The sequence below is a fragment of the Cygnus olor genome, chromosome 21 (assembly GCF_009769625.2).
Source record: "Cygnus olor isolate bCygOlo1 chromosome 21, bCygOlo1.pri.v2, whole genome shotgun sequence".
Lineage (NCBI taxonomy): Eukaryota > Metazoa > Chordata > Aves > Anseriformes > Anatidae > Cygnus > Cygnus olor.
Genome location: NC_049189.1, coordinates 4944618 through 4961881, shown reverse-complemented (window position 1 = coordinate 4961881; position 17264 = coordinate 4944618). Strand labels below are relative to the sequence as shown.

Here is a 17264-nt window from a genome sequence, read left to right as displayed (position 1 = left end):
TCTGTGAGATAGGAAATCGGGCCTCGCCGTTGCGTCAGCTGCAGGGCGTGGACTTCACCTGAAAAAACACCTCGGCGAGTTGTTCCCGCCAGGAGGAGTGGGAAGGACGGTGGGCAGCCGGCGGAGGGGATGCCGGGGGGTGTTTTTGGGGTCTGAGGGGGGTCCCACGCGCCGCGGCAGAGGGGCACGCGTGTGTGTCGGCTGAGGGGAGCGGGCAGAGCATGGTGTTCCCTGCTGGGGAGCATGGGGCTGGGAGGGGCGGGGAGGGTTTGGATCCCGGCGTGTGGAGGTGCTCGGCCGGTGCGTGTCAAAGAACAGGTATGATCAGAGGGCCGCGTGCGCGCGGCGGCGGCACGGCCCCGCCACAGCTCCCAGGGAGCGGCGGAGGCGAGCAGGAGGATCCCCGGAGCGCGGAGTTCGTGGAAGTGAACGTGGAGAGGGCTGGGTGACGCGGGGCGCAGCGAGGTGACGGGGTGGCTGTCACACACCTCGCACCTGGCGGAGGCGTTGGGCCCGAACGGAGCTGCCGCAGACCCGGTGATTAACCAGCGCGAGCGCTCCCGGGGCGGGCGTTGGGCGGCAGGTGCTGTAGTGCCTGCTCGGGCAGAGGGAGCAGGGCAAGGCCCCGACGGGACCAGGGTGACGTTGGCTGGGCCCACGTCCCTGTCACCGTGTCCTGTGGATGGGCAGCACCTGGAAGGCAGCACCAGGTGCCCGTGCTGGCCAGAGGAGGTGGCGGGGTTAGAAGGCAGTGGTGCTGATCCCTCGCCCGCTTCACATTAGCCTGACTTCACTCGGTGGCCCAGCACCATGGCTCTGCTCAGGCCCTTCACTTCTGCCTGGGCCCTCGTGCCTCCTGCTGCCACTGCTGGCCCCGGCCCGGCCCCTTTTCACCAGGCTTTGTTTAGATTTTTCCGGGAGAAGCCAAAATACTTGTGGTTTTTGTGAACGACACCCCCTGTCCGCTCCCTTCTGCCTGCCCTCCGGCCCGACGTGCCGCCCGGGCGCTGTGGGCCTGACGGAGCCGCGTCGGGGCCGAGCTGCAGGCGCGGAGCCTGCCGGTACCGGCTGCTTTCGGCAAGTCCCTTCCTTCACCCGTGCCTCAGTTTCCCCATCTGGGCAGTGGGGTGATGGCGCTGGCCTCCTTCAACACACACATTGAGTTCTGCTTATAAAAGGGATTTAGGAGCCCCGAGTTCATGGCTGCTCCCCGCGCTGCCAAGCCCGCGGAGCCAAGCGCGGTGTGTTCCCAAAAACAGCCTCCAACCTGCTCAAAATACCTATTTAATCAGGTAAATAATCTGTTCGTTTGTTTTAAAGAAAGAGCCTTATATCTCTGTTTACCCAACACGCCTCTTAGAACCTCCCTCGCATTCTTTGCCACTTAGAAAAATAAAGCAACAAAAAATGAGGAAATTCGCTGCAAAAAAAATATAATAATAATAATAAAGTGGTGGGGGCTCGGCGCAGTGCGGAGGTGATTTCCTGAGGGGGTAGCGGGTGGGGAACGGGGCAGGGAACCAGGAAGGGAACGGGGCAGGGAAAGGGGGCAGGAATAGGGGGAGGAATTGGGCAGGAATCGGGCAGGGGAATCAGGCAGGAACAGGGGCAGGAATCGGGCAGGGAACCGGGCAGGAATAGGGGCAGGGAACGGGGCAGGGGAATCGGGCAGGGATTAGGGGAAGGAATAGGGGCAGGGAACCGGGCAGGAACTGGGCAGGGAACGGGGCAGGGAAGGGGGCAGGAATAGGGGAAGGAATCGGGCAGGGGAATCGGGCAGGGATAGGGGAAGGCACCGGGCAGGAATAGGGGCAGGAACCGGTCAGGGAACGGGGCAGGGGAACCGGGCACCAGTAGGGGAAGGAACCGGGCAGGAACCGGGCAGGAACCGGGCCCCGGGGCCGCCCTCCCCCTCTCCCGTGCCCCGCCGGGAGCCCCCCGCGCCCCCCGGGGCCGCCCCCCGGGGTGACCCCGCCGCGGCCCGGCCCCGGCCCCGCCCCTGCCCCGGGGGGGGCCCGGGGGGGGCGTGGTGGCCCCGTCCCCGTCCCCGCCTCCCGCAGCGCCCGGTGCCCGCCCCCGGCCCCGCTGCCCGAGTGACTCGGGGAGGACCGGCACGGCGATGACATCAGGGCTGTAACAACTTGTTATTCGGGAGCAATCAGCCGCAATTAGGTATTAATTAAGTATTATGAAAGTTGATTATTTAAGTGAATTCGGCTTTCGGCTCTCCGACTATGGTAAGTACAGCACAATTGTCCCTCGCCCGGCTCTGGCTGTGTGTGCGTGTGTCCCGGTCCCCCCCCCCCCGCCCCCGGTGCCCGTCCCCATCCCGGTGCCGGCCCCGCTCCGTCCCTTTCCCCTCCGCCCCAAAACTTTTCCCGGGGGCTCGCCGGGCGGCGCCAGGTGCTGCCGGGGCCCCGCAGCCTCTTTCGCTTTTCTTTCGCTCGCTTTACGGAAGTCGGCTTCCTCTCCCTGCTCCCCGGTACCCGCTCCCCGAGCCCCGGTCCCCCCCTCCGCATCCTCGGCCCGGCCCCCAGCCCCGCAGCCCCGGGCCGGCTCCGCCGCTTCCCGGCAGCCGGGGCCGGGGCCGGGCCGAGGATGCGGAGGGGAAGTTCTCGGGGGTTTTGAAGCGGCTCGGCGCTTGTGTTTGTTGTGAGTTGTGTGGGCTGTTTTCTCTTTCATTTCGTTCCCCTCCTAAGCCCCGGCGTCTCGCCGGTGAAGGTTGCCGGTCAGGTTCCTGCGCTGTCTAAATGAAAAGGAATTTAATTTATTTGGGACAAGGCAGTGTCGGACGAGGAGGCTGCTTATTACATTTAATGAGTATTTATTTTTTTTTTCCCCTCTCCAACCTGGGCAATATCTGGGATGGGTTTGTTTTCGTCCTTTCGGTGTGGGGTGTGCGGGACCTCCCCACCCCTTCCAGCCGCCCGGGCTGGGGCCGGGGCTGGCGCTGGGCTCCGAGGCCTCAGGACCAGGCGTGTGTCGGGCCCCAGCTTTCCACGGCCACCCCTCTGCCTTTCGGTCCTTTCGGTCGCGTGTCAGGCCAGGCTCCGGCACCGGCCCCTGTGGCCGTGGCCGCCCTGGGGCAAGCTTTCGCCTGCCCCTCACAACGCAGAAATGTCCTCAATTTGGGGGCTGTAGGAATCCCTTGGCCACAACCCGCTCGTGTGGCCGTACCTGCTGCCCCAGCAGGCCTAAACCCTTCTCCCCCACCAAAAACCTAAATGGCAGCGACAGGCCAACCAGGCCTGCGCTGGCGAGCGCCACGGTCGGGGTAATTAGCACCGGGGTGCGTGCCTACGTGTGTGTGTGGTGCCTTTTTTTTTTTTATAATAAGGACTACGATGGTAATAAACTGGTTGATGATTGACTGGGCCTGAACTATGTACCCAGATATTTTGATCGAGGGGATAATTTTGTCGTCGTCTGTCTCGTTATTTATCTATCTCCCCGATGCCAGGGCGCGAGCGGCTCAGGGAGCGCTGCCACCCGCGGGCGCGACGGTGCCGGCTCTGCCTGGGCCTGGCCGTGGGCGTGCGGCTGCTCCCTCCCGGATCAAGGAGCTGGGAGGCTGCGTGGGCGGCCCAGGAGCTAAGGATGTGGTGAAACTGCGGGAGGGCGAACGCTTTCAAGAGTCATAAACAGTGATCGGCCCCTGATCTCCAGCGTCTGGAGGTCCTGGGATGGAGATGGGATCGGCGGCAGCTGCCTGGTGCCGCGGGCTGGGCAGGGGAGGTGGGGTGGCTTCTGGATGTGTTCCACATCCCCAGAAGGGTCAGCCCAGGCAACGAGTGTCCCCAGAAGGGACCCTTTGTGGCCCTGGGAGAGCCACACGCTTGTCCTTCCCACTGCCGTGCGGGTAGCGTGGGTTTCAGTGCTCGGGTATGGGAACCCAGGGCCCCAGCGAGAGCCATGGAAATGAGGATCTGGGAGATCTGTTTAAGTCAGCATTACGGTCTGTGTGTGGGTGAACCCGTCTTGTCATGATCTCAGGGCAAAGACCTGCCCCATAATCACCACCTCGAACCCTTATCTGCTGGGGCCAGCTTATCTCCCTCCTCGCTGCCTCTTGAATCCTCTCCAAGCCCCGAGGCTGCGGCTCCCCGGAGGCAGTGCCCGAGGGCTGCCCGCGCCAGCTGCCAGCTGGCAGAGGCGAGTCCGGAGGGGTTCCTCTCCCGGAGGGACCGGGTACGTGGGGTCTGACAGTCTGCTCTGCCCAGGGCTTTCTCAGCTCAGGCAGCGCTTGCGCGGACCTTCGAGGGCCGGCAGCTTTCACGGTGCTGAAGGGTTGGAAGGAATTCATGGACCGAGTCCATCCACCCAGGATCGTGGCAAGATGTTCCCTCCATGTGACTTTCTGCGAGCCGGGTTGTAAATATCTTGAGTGACTGGGCACCTGTCACTTCCTTTGGGAAACTGTTCCCCAGCCTAATTATCTTTGGTATGAGATTACAGGAACTGATCTCAGAATGGACACCGAGAAACCTATGGTGGACAGGTTGAGAAACATCTAATTTTCCACGCAAGGGGTTATTTTGTGACTGTTTTGTGAAAGCTTTATTGCTGTTTGAAACACCCAGCAGATAGGAACACCTCCTCTGGGCTCGTGCCAGCTTTTTTTTTCTTTTTTTTTTTTTTGGCAGTGCAGATTTTTGGCGAGAGGCTGGCTCGGTCAAGGTTGGTGTCACTGCTGTGAGAGTTCATGGTCTGCGGGGACTCACACGGTCTGTTTGGGTGCTCGGGTCACTCTCTCGTAGTCCTGTGAGATGTTTGGTGGGCACAAAGCATTCGGCTGCCTACATTTACCTAGTGAAGACCCTTCTGTAGGAGAGTTATTTACCCAGGCAGGGATTAATGTGACCATCACGGTGTTGAGCAGGGCCCAGCCACTTCTTGAAGGGTGTGCTGCAAGGCCAGCTGAAGCCCGTAGGTGTGTTCCTGCTGGTTCGGTGCTGGAGAGCAGCAGCTTGCAGAAAGACCAGAAAATGGGTCCCCGAGTTACCCTGCTGTTTCCCTGTCCTGCCGATGGCCCGCTGGGTCCTGTTCCGTGTAATAGAGAGGGGTCTGCTGTGTCCTCCCACTGCAAACCAGTGTCTGGGGGGGACAAAGTGCACCGAAACCAGCCGTGAATGGTACAGACACCTCCGCTGGAAAGGAGCAAGTATTTGAGGTGCCACTTCCGTGCCACCAGTTTCTCTCTGTTTTTTGGGAACTATTTATGCTTCCACTCGGTTTCCCACTTGCCACTGTCAGTGAGGGCTCTCCAAGGTGGGAATTTGTGAGGGTTTCTCCTGTCCCACTCCCGGTGCTTCCAGAGCACTCAGTTGTCCTCACACTGGGAGCCCCAGTGGCCACTGTGGCTCTCCCTCTGCCACTGGCTCATCCCCCTCGGCTGCTGCCTAGCCTGCAATTTAGGTTTCCCTCTGAAAACTCGGTTGAAAGTATCCAGAAAGTAATGAAAAGTCCCACGGGAGGTGCTGCGTCTCCCACCTCCAGCTGGGCGCCTTCCCTCCCTCCCAGGGCCGCCGCCGCCGTTCCCAGGGCTTGGCGAGCGCTGGTGCCACCCAGGGCTCAGCTCCCGGGGGTGCTGACGCTGCCGAGGCCGCGCTGGCCCATCCAACTGGGGTTTGGGAGAAGCAGCAGCGACCTCGTCCTCAGCTGCACCTCGCCAAGCAAAGAGGGGGCAGAGGAGGCTTGGCTGGGAGCAGGGGAGGGGCAGAACCTCCAGCCAAAAGTCCCACGCGGCACCGTCTCCTCCCCTCCGGTTCAATGCGGACTGGATCAATTTGGACGTCTTCAGCAATAAAAAATGCCGATGTCGTCCTAATTCACCAGGCCCCGAGATGACAGCAAATTTACATTTTTTAATTAAACTAGCAGCCAGTTTTTATGAGAGGGGGCTGGGTTATGCAAATCAAATGGTTGTGTACGAAAGATTAGGAGAGTTTGGGAATAAATTCCACAAATGCTAATAAAAAAAAAAGAGAGAAAATGAGAGGGGGGAGAGAGAGGGACATTGTTCCATTAGCCCCTTTTAGACTGATTTCCCTGGGGAGAAAGCAATGGGGGGTGAGAGATGGCGGCGGCTTGCGGAGACAGGTAAAATCCATTTTGAGGATTGAGAGCCCCTTGGACCAGGACCTTGTTGCTCCGTTTCCTCTCGCAGGGGAGATGGAGACAGACATCAATAGCAAGAGAAAAACTTGCTGCCTCTAATCCCGGTGATCCTGCGGGCTGGAAAGCGGTCGGCCTCCTGCTGCAGGCCAGCCGAGGGGTGCAGGGGGGCCGGGGGACAGGAGGATGTATCTGGGTGGTGGAACAGGACCTGGGGGGGCAAGGCCAAGAGGGCACAAGAGGGTCCCCAAGGGGCTACCCAGAGCTGCCGTGGATAGGGACAGTCCTTGGGCTGGGGGCGCTCCCCTGGGGCTTCGGCTTCTCCTCCTCCTCTGCGCAGCTTTAGCCGGGGGGTCCTGGCCCATGCTCCCCTGTTCTCCAGCAGCTTCCCTCCTTTGTTCCCATAGTGAGTCCAGAAAGTAAAAGATCCTGTCGAGCCTTTCGGGGGAAAAGTAATTACAGTGAACCAAAACCATGCACTTCGCTCATGTAACGTGTTCTTGTTGGAATTTCCCAAAGAATTCCTCACTTGTGGATTTGCTGTCCTCCTCTTCTGCCTTTCCTGGGCTTTTCTTCCATTGCACTTGGGAGCTAGGTGTGGTGGCCGGGTACCAGAGCAACTGTTTGCTTTGCCATGGAGAAACACAACCAGCAAATTTCTGGAGGCTGGGAAACTGCTTAAAGCTTCCAGTCCTAGGGCAGTTTCATGCTCGGAATAAAAGCTGAGCAGCCCAGGTAGGTTGGCAAGAGAGAGCGAGGGGTGGGGAGAAGCAGAGACAAGGAAAAAGGATGGGAAGTCTGAAGTCACTGGGTGCACTTCATGGCAATCCCCTGAGGATTTGGTGCCTCACTAGAGAATTTTGCCACCCATTCTTGGTTTTGGGGTGTGAAAGGATGATTCACCTCCGTGCTCATGTTTTGCTCTTGGAGAGGTGACATTTTAGCAGGGCCTCTTGTGAAATCAGTAAAAACACCAGGCTCCACCGGACCATTTCTGGAGGTGTTCCCCACACCCAACACCTACGTCCCCGTCACCCTGTCCTGCGCATCGCCCCGGCCGCTCGCCCACGTCCACGCTCCTGGACACTCACGTGCACCGGGGCTGCTCTGGGGCTGAACTTTGCCTTCTCCAGGTGCTCTCTCAAGACATCGCCTTCCTCCGCGCTCCGGTTCTGTGCCTCTGCGGCATCGTGACAAGGAGCGGGTCGGCGTTGGCAGCAGGAGGAGACAGGCATGGTCCGTGCCCCGCACGTTGCCTGTCCCTGGGCAGCGGTGGCCTTGGCGTTGGGCTGGCCCAACGGCCGCAGGCAGGCAGGTGGTCGTGCAGGGGATTTTTGTAGAGCCAGGCTTTGAGCTGAACTGGGGCCAAGCTCAGCCCAAACCCAACCGAGGGAGCTCCAGAAAGGCCTGCGAGACGCGGCAGAGTCTGAGGCTTCGGTGTGGGATGAATAACTCCCTGATCTATAAAGTGGGCATAATCACACTCCTCTGAGCAGCCCAGAGCCAGGGCTGGGCGCTTCAGTGATGGAGATAAGCGAGGAGGCCTGGCTGCCGGCCACGCTGGGTGCGGGTCGGGCGCAGCGCTCCTCCCTGCAGCCGGGGCGCGGTGCCGGGGCCGTGCGAGAGCTTGGCCTGCTCCTGGCAGCACCCAACGCGGGCACCTCGGCGTCCCTGTGGCTGTGGTGGGCCCGTGAGGAGGCTCCCCGGGGAGGCACGAGGCCTCCGTCGGAAGCAAGGCCCCTCTGCCGAGACTGGCTGGGCCGGGGCACGGGAAGAAGCAGGAACTGTCAGCTTCCATACCTGGGAACCTGTCAGAAGCCAGCTAGCAACACCAGCTTTTGTCTGGTATTTCCAGAAAAACCCGGCGGGACCTGGCATCCCAGGGCATAATTTATTATGGAAAAATAAAATAATAAAGTCCCAATCCCTTTGAGGCCTGAGTCATAGAAGCATCTCCTCATTAAAGCAGCTCCACCTCTCTGCATGGCGTTTGCCAGCACCATGCCGGGATGAATCCGCTCCCCGCCCAGGGCTGCCCCCTCCTCCTCGCTGCCCCGGCCCCGACCAGGAGCAGCGCAGGTGGCTCCACATCTCCAGCCAGCTTGTCCCCGGGCCTCCCTTCTTTGGGCCTGGTCAAACGCCGTGGGCAGGCGTCAGATCTTCCTTCTCCTTCCGTTGGCGTATTTTGTAGACAAACGTCTTCATCTCTTCGCCCACCTTCCCCCCCCTGTGCCATCAGACTCGGCACGGGCCCGGCTCCCGCGTCCCCAGCCCCGCGGTCGGGGGCGTGCGGTGGCTTTCCACAACTTGAAGGCTTTCCACAACTTGAAGCCTTCTTCCGAGTGGCCCCGCTCGAGCAGGGAAAGGAGAGGAAGCTGCTCCTGCAGTAATTACCATCTGCATGTCCCGAAGGCAGGCAGCAGATGTTAGCAGAGGAGGACCCGGTCGGAAGAGGGTGGGGGAGCAGAGGCTGGGGAGAGGGCCTGATTTTAGTTTGTGATTGCATCTGAATATTCTTAACAGGAGCTCAGGAGGTTCTGCAGAGTTGATCCATGTGCTTGGAAACTTTCAGAGAAAGCTCCCTTTCGCTGTGTTTTCAGTCTTTTGCTTTTCTCAGACTTTTTCTATTTAACTCTTCTTGCTAAATAGCCTTCCTTTATGTCCTCCTTCGTTTCCTCATTCCCACAGTCCCTTCACTCTTTGTCACCCTCCTGGACTTCCCATTCTACCTTTGGGTCTGCCTTGGTTTTCCTTTCCTTTTTTTTTTTTTTCTTCCCTCTCCACCTCCCTTCCATTATCTTGGTCTCTGTATTTTTCATTTCCCGATTTGTCTGTGGGCTGATGTTCAGATGAGTGAACTTCTTCCAGTTAAAGGAGGTCATGAATATTATGATTTTTCTATCAAACAATGAAATATGGCTCAAATTACTATAAAGAATAGGGCCCTTTTCATAAACCACCTGCTGTTTTTTTTGAAAGAAAGCACACAACCGCTCGCCTGTGCGCTTCAAGCAGTTGTCTCTCATCTCCACCTCGCCAGGCTTTGCCGTTCCAGTTTCTTCTGCTGAATTCGTTGCTCTTGGTACCGGGAGCCTCCTCTTCCCAGGCCGCCGGCACCCAGCGAGTCTGGCTTCGGGCAGGTCGGGACAGGACGGGGCTGCTGGCAGGATCCTCGCTACTTTGAATGATGGTTTGGGATCGTGCTTTTTTGATTGCGGTGTGTTTATTTTGGGGTTTTATTTTTGTTTTCGACAACATTTCGGTCTGCACCATGCTGCCTCTTGGCTTGGCTGAGGGAGGGACGTGGTGTTCAGGTGTCAGCACCCTGGGGCACGCAGACGCGCGGGCGGCCGCACTGCCTTCTGCCGGCCTTGCTGCTGGGGACCGGCGTCCTCCCCAGCCCTCAGGAGGGCTGTGGCCAAACCCTGCCTCCCGAGACCTCGGGTACATGCCAGGCACTTGCTCTACAATGTCCCACATCGCCTGTGGGCCTGGCCGGGCCCTGCTGTCCCAGCAGCTTGGCCAGCGAGCCCGTTGGCAGCAAGGAGCGGGGCCGTGGGGCCGTGGGACAATGGGGCAGGGGAGGTCTCTGCCCCACTGGGACTGCCACGAGCAGGCATGGGCAGCGCCAGCGGCGGGGACACCAGAGGACAGCAACTTGTCTCAGACTTGTGTTTTGATTTCAGTCCAGCCTATTTATATTCATAATAGTTGCTATTTTTTCCCTAGTTACATGGATGCGTCTTGTCCTCGCTCTCCTCTGCCTTCCCCAAGCAAATCTTGCTGCTTCTCACACGCCTGCCCTGGGTGGCACGGAGCATCGTCCCTCTGGGGCCGAGCGCGCTGCTCCCCGGGGAGGCACGTGGGTGCCGCGCTCCCTCCCGCAGCACCACGGCCCCGCCGCCCTCTCCCCCCGGCCCCTGGGCAGGAGCCGCCGTACGCAGCCTGGGCTGTGCGAGCACGGAGTTTGTTTTGCCAGGGTGACCTGTTTAATCATCTCATTTTCTGGTGGCCGTTTATTCCTCGTTTCCACGGTTACAGCCCCATTAAGAGGAGAAGCAATAAGGCAGCGAGTCAAACAGGTAATAAAAACATTAAAGCCATGTGCGCATTGGGAGGGAGGGAGGGCGAGCCGCACGCAGCGAGACGAGACCGGCCGTGCCAGGGAGGCGGCAGGGGCGCCGGAGCCTGTGCGGCGTGGTGACACCCGGCTGGCTTCCCAACCTCTGCAGAGGACCGGCTGCCAACGCGCCCCGGCAGCATCCCGCCACGCCGCCTCGTGCGCTGCCACTTAGGACGGCGTTGCTGCCGTCAGCGGGCTGCTCTCGCCGTCCCCGCGCTGCTAGCGCCGAGTTAGCAGAAAGCACTTGAAATCAGAGCGTTTCTGCAAGTCTGTGTTATTTCAGGGTTGCGACCGTCTGGAAATGCTTGTAACTTGCGGTTTCTGTTTAGTTACTATGATGCTGGAGGACCCAAACATTTGCTCTTATAATAGCTCCGCGTGGTACTCCTGCTCCTACCGCTGTCAGCGGTGCCGGTGTCCCAGCGAGCGCGGCTCTGCACGGTTTTCTCCAGCACAGCAAAGCAGCACGGGCTGCTCAAAGCACCACGGCCGTGCACTTGCAGCTTGGGACCCCAAAAAACACACCTTGCTGTGTCACGACAGCGGGCACCGTCCTGTGCATCCTGCAGCCTCCAGGAGAAGTCGGGCTCCCTGGGGACGTGTGGATGCCCCCAGGGAGCTCGGTCCCTGCTCCTTGGTGTGGTGGGAGCAGGTGGGGTGAAAGCCTTACTTCTCAGTTTTGCCACCCAGATGGGCCAGTAGCCATCTCCGACAGCCAGATGGAAGCTGAAATGATGTCGCTAAGAGTAATTTAAAAACTTCCTTGGATGCTCTTAAGCCCGAGGTTGGGATTTTCCAAATCACATTGTGCTGGCCAAATCTCGTTTCTCTGGCGTTGGGTGCTTACCAAACACGCCACGTCTCGAAGCGGCGAGGAAGGCTGGGCTCTCTGGAGAGCTGCCCTGGGCTGGCGGACATGGGCTTTTCGTTTCAGACAGCCCGGGGGATTGCTCTGTCAGCTGATTTAGTAATTAAGCACGAAAATAACTCTCCAGGACTCCCTCCATGTCCTCACGAAGGGCCCGGCAGTTCCTGGAAGTGGGGCACGACCGGTGGGTGTGCTTTGTGCAGGCTGCTCCCAGGTGGTGGCACGGGGAGAACGGGCAAACTTTGCGTAGCTGAAAACTGCCTGTCTGGGGGGGGCTGGCTGCTGGTGGGCACAAATGAGCATGTAGCCAGGGGCTGAGGGGTCCTGCCTCTGGATGGGGGGGAAGAAAAAGCAAACAAGAAAAGAGAGCGAGGAAATAGTCATGGAAATGCAGGGAAATGATGTAAACTCGTTCCAAGTGGGTTTTACCTGCTGGCTTCCTCTGTTGCAGTTTCTTACCCTCTTACAGCCCCACGTTGCCCTGTTGGGATATATTTTTAAAATTATTTATTTCTGACATTGCTTTGGGTTTTATAGTTTCTTTTCTCTGGACTTTATCAGAAAGCATATTTGTGGTGAGCGCCTGTGAAAGGACCTGGCTCGCTGAGTAAATATTCAACGTGGAAATGAGCGGTGTGACCTTGAGGGGGGGAGAGGGAGGAAAGCTAGGAGAAATTCATAAAAAGCTGCAAAAGAAAAGAGTCGGGAGAAGGGAGGGGAAGGGAAAAAAAAGCCAGAAGGCCTGGCCAGGCTGGGAGAAGTCACAAAGGTGAGGAATATTGGTCTTTCGGTTCCCGCGGTGGTTGGCCACGTAGCGTTACACGTCCCAGAGAGGCCCGGTCCTCGGCCATGCCGAGCAGTGACACTTTGAAAAATAGGCCCATTTAAGGTGCCTCAAGTTGGGCAACAAAAGTCGGTAGTCACTTTAGCTCATCTTGGCCCGTGTTCAGGAGGGTGAATTTTATCCTTGGCGCGAGGCCAGCGGGAGGCCTGTGTGCTGTTCCCGTTCCCAGAATAGGACTCGGGGTGGCTCCTGGACCTCGCGGGTCCTTGGGACAGGGGCACGTGTCCCTGTCACCAGGCTCCGGGTGAGCGTCTGCCGCATCCCTGCTGGAGACCGAGGTGTAAAGCCTGCACTCTGGGTTTCCAGAACCGCTGCATTTGGCTCCAGCCTTTCCATCTCACTACTGGAAGGTCTAAACTGCCTTTAAAAACCGTACGGCAGGGGCAGGAGAGAAACGAGCTGGCTTTCTGCAGTTTTACTTTTTTTTTTTTCTGTACGGGATGTTCCCCTAGCCTGTCCTTAGCGTCTTGATGACTGCGGCAGTGGGAAGCCCCTTGGCCCTGCAGCTGCAGCCAGCAGTGCAGCTGCCCCGTTGTATGGGGCACGACGCAGCTCCAAGCATCGCAGTGAGCAGGAGGAGAAACCCCTGCGCGGGTCCCTGGGCTCCTGGCGCCTTCCGCTGCCTTTGGGGCTCTGAATGCCCAAACAACAGTTTGGGTGCAGTTAGGTTTCCCTCCCAGCTCCTCGTAGTGTCGTTTCTTCAGCTCCCCAAACTCTCTTGATTTCCAAGAGGGGAAGTCCGGCTTCACTGGCATCAGCACTTCGAAGCGCCGCGCACTGACCTAAGCAGTTGGGAGCGTGGGGTGAGGAGCGAGCTGAAGCCGAGCCCGCGTTTGTGTTGAGACAGCACTGCTAACTGTTCTGTGGTTAAAACAGGAGGGCTGCACTAGTCACCTTTGCGTGCACATCTTTAAATTTTTCTTCCTTTGGGTGGGGGGATGATTTATTTCGCTGGGTGAGCCTGAAAAGCACAGAATTAGATTTTTCCCGCTCCTATGGGTGAGCCCTGCTGCTCTTTTGGATTTCTGTCCAGTTGGGGTGCATGAGATAGTAGGGAAAAGTCTTGTCTAGGGATGACCTCGAAGTAATTCCTCTTGCAGCATGCCATGATGTCAGCCAGCCAGCGTGCAGTCAGCCTGACACGGGGGAAAACTGGCATAAAAACAGGGCAGGGGTCCGAGGCTCTGAGAGCAGCCGGAGCAAAGCCACCAGCGCGGGTGCCAGGGCAAGGAACTGCAACCGCACGTTTAACAGCTTTGGATGTTTGCTTTCGTGTGACAGTTGCTGTTCAAGCAAACAGATCGGAGAATTCCAGGCTTGCAGGGATTTCGGGGATTTTGTTATACGTGTGTGTGTTGGAGCCCTTCAGTGCGGGCTGTGCAGGGTGGGTGTGCGGGGATGGGGGAGCAGCGAGGAGGGCTGGTACCCTCGCCAAGCCTCCCCTCCGCTCCTGTCTGCATTCCCTGTCCTGCAGCCCACAAACTGGCCTCACTGGCCTCCCAGCAGCGTCTCTTGGTGCAGACCAGTCCCCTGCCCCATGGCACCGAGTGTCCCCGAGCGGCCCAGCTGGGGACCCCCGCAGGACCGAGAGCGCCGTGCCCCTGGCCCTGGGCTCTGCTGACGCTGTCCGTGGGCAGCTGGGAGGCAGAGCCTTGTTTTCGCGGTTTCTCCTCCAAAAGGAAAGCCTGCAAGGGGTGAGGGGCAGACTCCTCGCAGCGAAGGTGTTAACAAATAGCAGGTGATTAAACATGACAAGCAGTGACATTTCTGTGTGGGGTTCTCAGTACCAGCAATGCCAAGAATGAAGCTATAAACCCTGACATTTTGTGTTATGCACTGAGGTTTTTAATAGACATCTTTCTCTCCCTCCCCCCTGTTTGTTTCTCTTACTCCTTTTTTCTCTTCTGTCCCTTTCTCCCGTCCCCTCTGCTCTCTCCCCCGACCCTCACATCCTCCTTCCCCATCCCAAGCGCTCCTTCCCTCGCTGCCCCTCACTTCACCAGACTTGCCTGTTGGCCTGCACTTTTCCTTTCGTTCCTCCCTCCCTCCCTGTTTTCCTGGTGACACTTCCCAAGCTTTCTCTCCCCTCGCAGCCTCCTTCCCCCTTCCGACTCCTCTCTTCCTCCCCGCTCGCTCCCTGCCATATGCACAGCCGCTCGCAGCCGCTCTCGCCCGCCCGCGCTCCCGCCCCGGGCTGCGCGCCCGCCGCTCGCAGCGCGCCGTGCCGCTTCCCCCGCTGCTGCTCCGTCTCTCACATGCTCTCGCACTTGCTCTTTTCTTCCCCTGCTTCCCCTTCTCTCGCTCCTCTTTGTCTCCGTGACTCCCCGCTGCTGTCATCCTCCCTCTGTCTGTTCTTTTCCACTCTCTCCCCTTCTCCCTCCCTTCCCTGTCTCTTTTTGGGGCCTGATGTAACTCGCTAACCGCGGGCAGCCGGGCCAGTTGCTTGTCAGGGAGCAGGTGTCCCACCCCTGAGTGATGTTTTTGTTAATAACATTTTTGCCCTGACTCAGAAGCCGGCGTTTTGGAGATCGCTTGTTGCTTGTTGGTTTTTTTTTTTTTTTTTTTTTTTTTTTAAAGTCTGGGAGCTGAGCAGGCCGTGCTTTTGGGAACAGTTGCTGGGTTTGTGCTAAAAGGACCGCAACAGTTGTTGTGCTGAGCAAGAAGCTTTGGAACAACTGCAGATTCCCTCCCGCTCGCCCGGCCTGTCCGTCCGAAGGGCGTTTGGAGGTGACGCCCGACGCGCCGTCCCCTCACGGACGCCTCTCGTTGGAGCCACGGGATCGAGGCACCCGGGCCCTGAGACGGGAAAACCTCCCTCACCTGCCCTGCTGGGACGGGGGCACGAAGCGAGCTCAGTGCTGCGGGGAGCAGGGCGTCTGGACACGGAGCTCTGCTCCATGTCGGTGTCACCGGGGCTCCAGGGCTCGTGGTCGTGGCCGGCTACGCGAGCCGTGCAGAGGAAAGCGGTCTCCAGGCCCAAAAGGCAGAAGGGCTCGGGGGCGGTCATCGGCTCCCCTGTGCACAACAAGGAGCTCCTGGGGGTCTCGATGGCTTCCAGCCTGTCCCCGTCCCCTCGTGTCCATGCTGAGAGCACCTGGGGCAGGCGAGGGGCTGCGGTGGGTGGGCAGCGAGGCCGGGGCAGCTCCCATGAGGAGGTCACGGGGCCCCAGTGCAAAGGACTCAGCAGGTATTTGAAGTGACTCCAAGCTAAACTGCAGCTTGAGTCTGGGTGTTTTCTCTTCCTTGACTCTGCTGGCGCTCTAAAAATCAAAATACTTCCCCCTGAAGGCTTCGCCTTCCCATAAAAGTGCCTCTCCCGCCCCGTCCGCCCAGGTTGTATTGATCTGGCACCACAGACGGTGGCTGCAGCTCGAGTTGCCAAGTAGGGCAGATCGATAGAGACTTGCTATGGGATTTTTGGCAGCTGGGGCATCCATTTGTCCCTCCTCCCCTCCCACCTTCCCTCCAGGAAACCGCCGGCGTCACGGTGAAAGCAGGTGGAGCACAGCCCTGTCCTTACGCCTCGTCCTTCCCCATCCTCCTGCTGTGGCCATGGGGACCGAGGCCACGGGTGGCCCCGCTTAGCCGCAACGGCCGCGTTCACCTCGTGTCCTGGGGTGATCCCCCGCGCCACCCCAGCACCCCCTTGGGCAGGATCTGGCCCTTACTGTTAGCACAGCTCTCTCTATTTCACAAGAGCCCGCATCCGAGGCAATTCCCCTCTGCCCTTCCTCCCCGCTGCAGCCGTCAGTGCCGCTGTCACTGCCCCGAAGAAGCAAGGCGTGGTGACACAAAGTGACTTCCCAGTGGCCGGCGAGGGGCCAGGGCTGGGGATGCCCTTGCCCTTGCCCATATGGGATGGGGCTGTGCCCCCTGGTGTGGCTCCCTGGGGGGAAGGAGGGAAGGCAGAGGGAGCGGGTGGCTCTGCCGCGAGATGTCCTTAACCCTCGGCCAGCTCCTGGCTGCCGAACCTCTGACAGGTGCTGAGCGCCGCGCGCAGTGAAGTTAATGAAATGAGTATTTCGGGGAGAGGGGGGGAGGGAGGCTCTGTACTGCACCCTGGGGCCCTGGGTTTATTAATGGTGACCTGCCATTAAAGACTAAAGTGCTAACCTGGTCATATTTAGCAGCTTTCAATGGTATCCCAGCGGCCTCCGCTTGCAATATCGAGCCCTGCCTTCCCCCCGCAGCCCCAGGCCGGCAGGAGCTGACTCCGGAGTTTCTCCGCCGCGATGGGTCTGGTGGGCAGCGCCACGGAGCCTGCTGGACAGACGGACAGATGGATGGACAGACCGGCCCCCTCCCCACTGCCAGGGCTCGTCTGGACCCGGTGAACGCAGGGCTCGAGGCTGAGAGCTCCAGGTCGGAGCCGGGGGCTGCTCTCGTGGCCACGAGCCCTCCTGCACCCGTCCAGGAGGGGCTTGGGAAAGCCGAGCACGGGGAGATGTCCCCTGTGGGGATGGCAGCGGCTGGGCATTGCAGTGACAGGCGCTTGAGAAAGGTGCTGGGGGCTGCTGCTGGTCCAAGCAGGGATCAGTGTTTGCAGAAGGAGAAAAAAAAAAAAAAAGCCCCCGAGTCTCCTCGGAGCTAATTCTGCTCTCGATGGCTCCCCAGAAGCAAGCCCCTGCTTGGCTCCGTGTGCCAGCTGAGATTATTGCCTTCCCTGATCACTTCTTCCTGGATTAAAAACTCAGCCCGGGGCATTTTTGCCTCGTGTTGCTGCAGGAGGGAGGCCCACTGGCAGCTCCGTGTGGTGCAGCATGGACCAGGAATCCCACGGCATGGCCAGCTCGGGTGGAAGGTCGCCGTTCTCCCTCTCCCCGCACCATTTCACGTGGGGCGAAGGCACGCCGAGCCAGTCCCTAAGGGGTTTTTCCCTCTCCAGCAAGCCCCGTGAGCCACAGCTCATCCATCCCCTCATCCCTTCCTGCGGGCACGTTCGTCAGCGTGGGCTTGGGGCCATTCCCCGGCAGAGCCAGCGAGGGCAGGGGCCTTGTTCCAGCACCGAGCTCCGGCCCTCGCAGGCTCCCAGCAGGACGAGTGCCGGCTTGGCAGCCAGGCTGGGGGCAATCCTCGCTCGCTCCGTTGGCTCCGCGCCCCGGCTGATCCGGAGCCAGGTTCGCTGTAATCCCTACATCCTGTTGCAGGTCCTTAATCAGCTGGAACCGGCCTGGAAGAAGAAAAAAAAAAAAGGCTGCAGCAGCCTTGTAGGGCTGGGGGCTGAGGGAAGGAGATGCTGGGGGGCTCTGCGGGACCCCTGCGCTGTTCCCCTGGTCTGGGTTTCAGGCATCGGTTCCCCTTTTTTCAACCCCCAG

The 17264-nt window shown here is 59.5% G+C and overlaps 1 protein-coding gene across 6 annotated transcripts in view; it reads left to right on the top strand.

Annotated features, from left to right (window-relative positions):
- The window catches only part of CASZ1 (castor zinc finger 1), a 183646-nt gene that overhangs the window by 96050 nt on the left and 70332 nt on the right, over positions 1 to 17264 (top strand). The window contains exon 1 of one of the 6 annotated variants that reach the window (XM_040533265.1): positions 2077 to 2237. The exons of 4 other annotated variants lie outside the window; for them this stretch is intronic. In XM_040533265.1, coding sequence (XP_040389199.1) covers positions 2189 to 2237 — 49 coding nt within the window. In that variant the 5' untranslated portion in view covers positions 2077 to 2188. Of the gene's footprint in view, positions 1 to 2076; positions 2238 to 17264 lie in introns of those variants that run through there. One more of the 6 variants, XM_040533266.1, reaches the window with a different exon arrangement.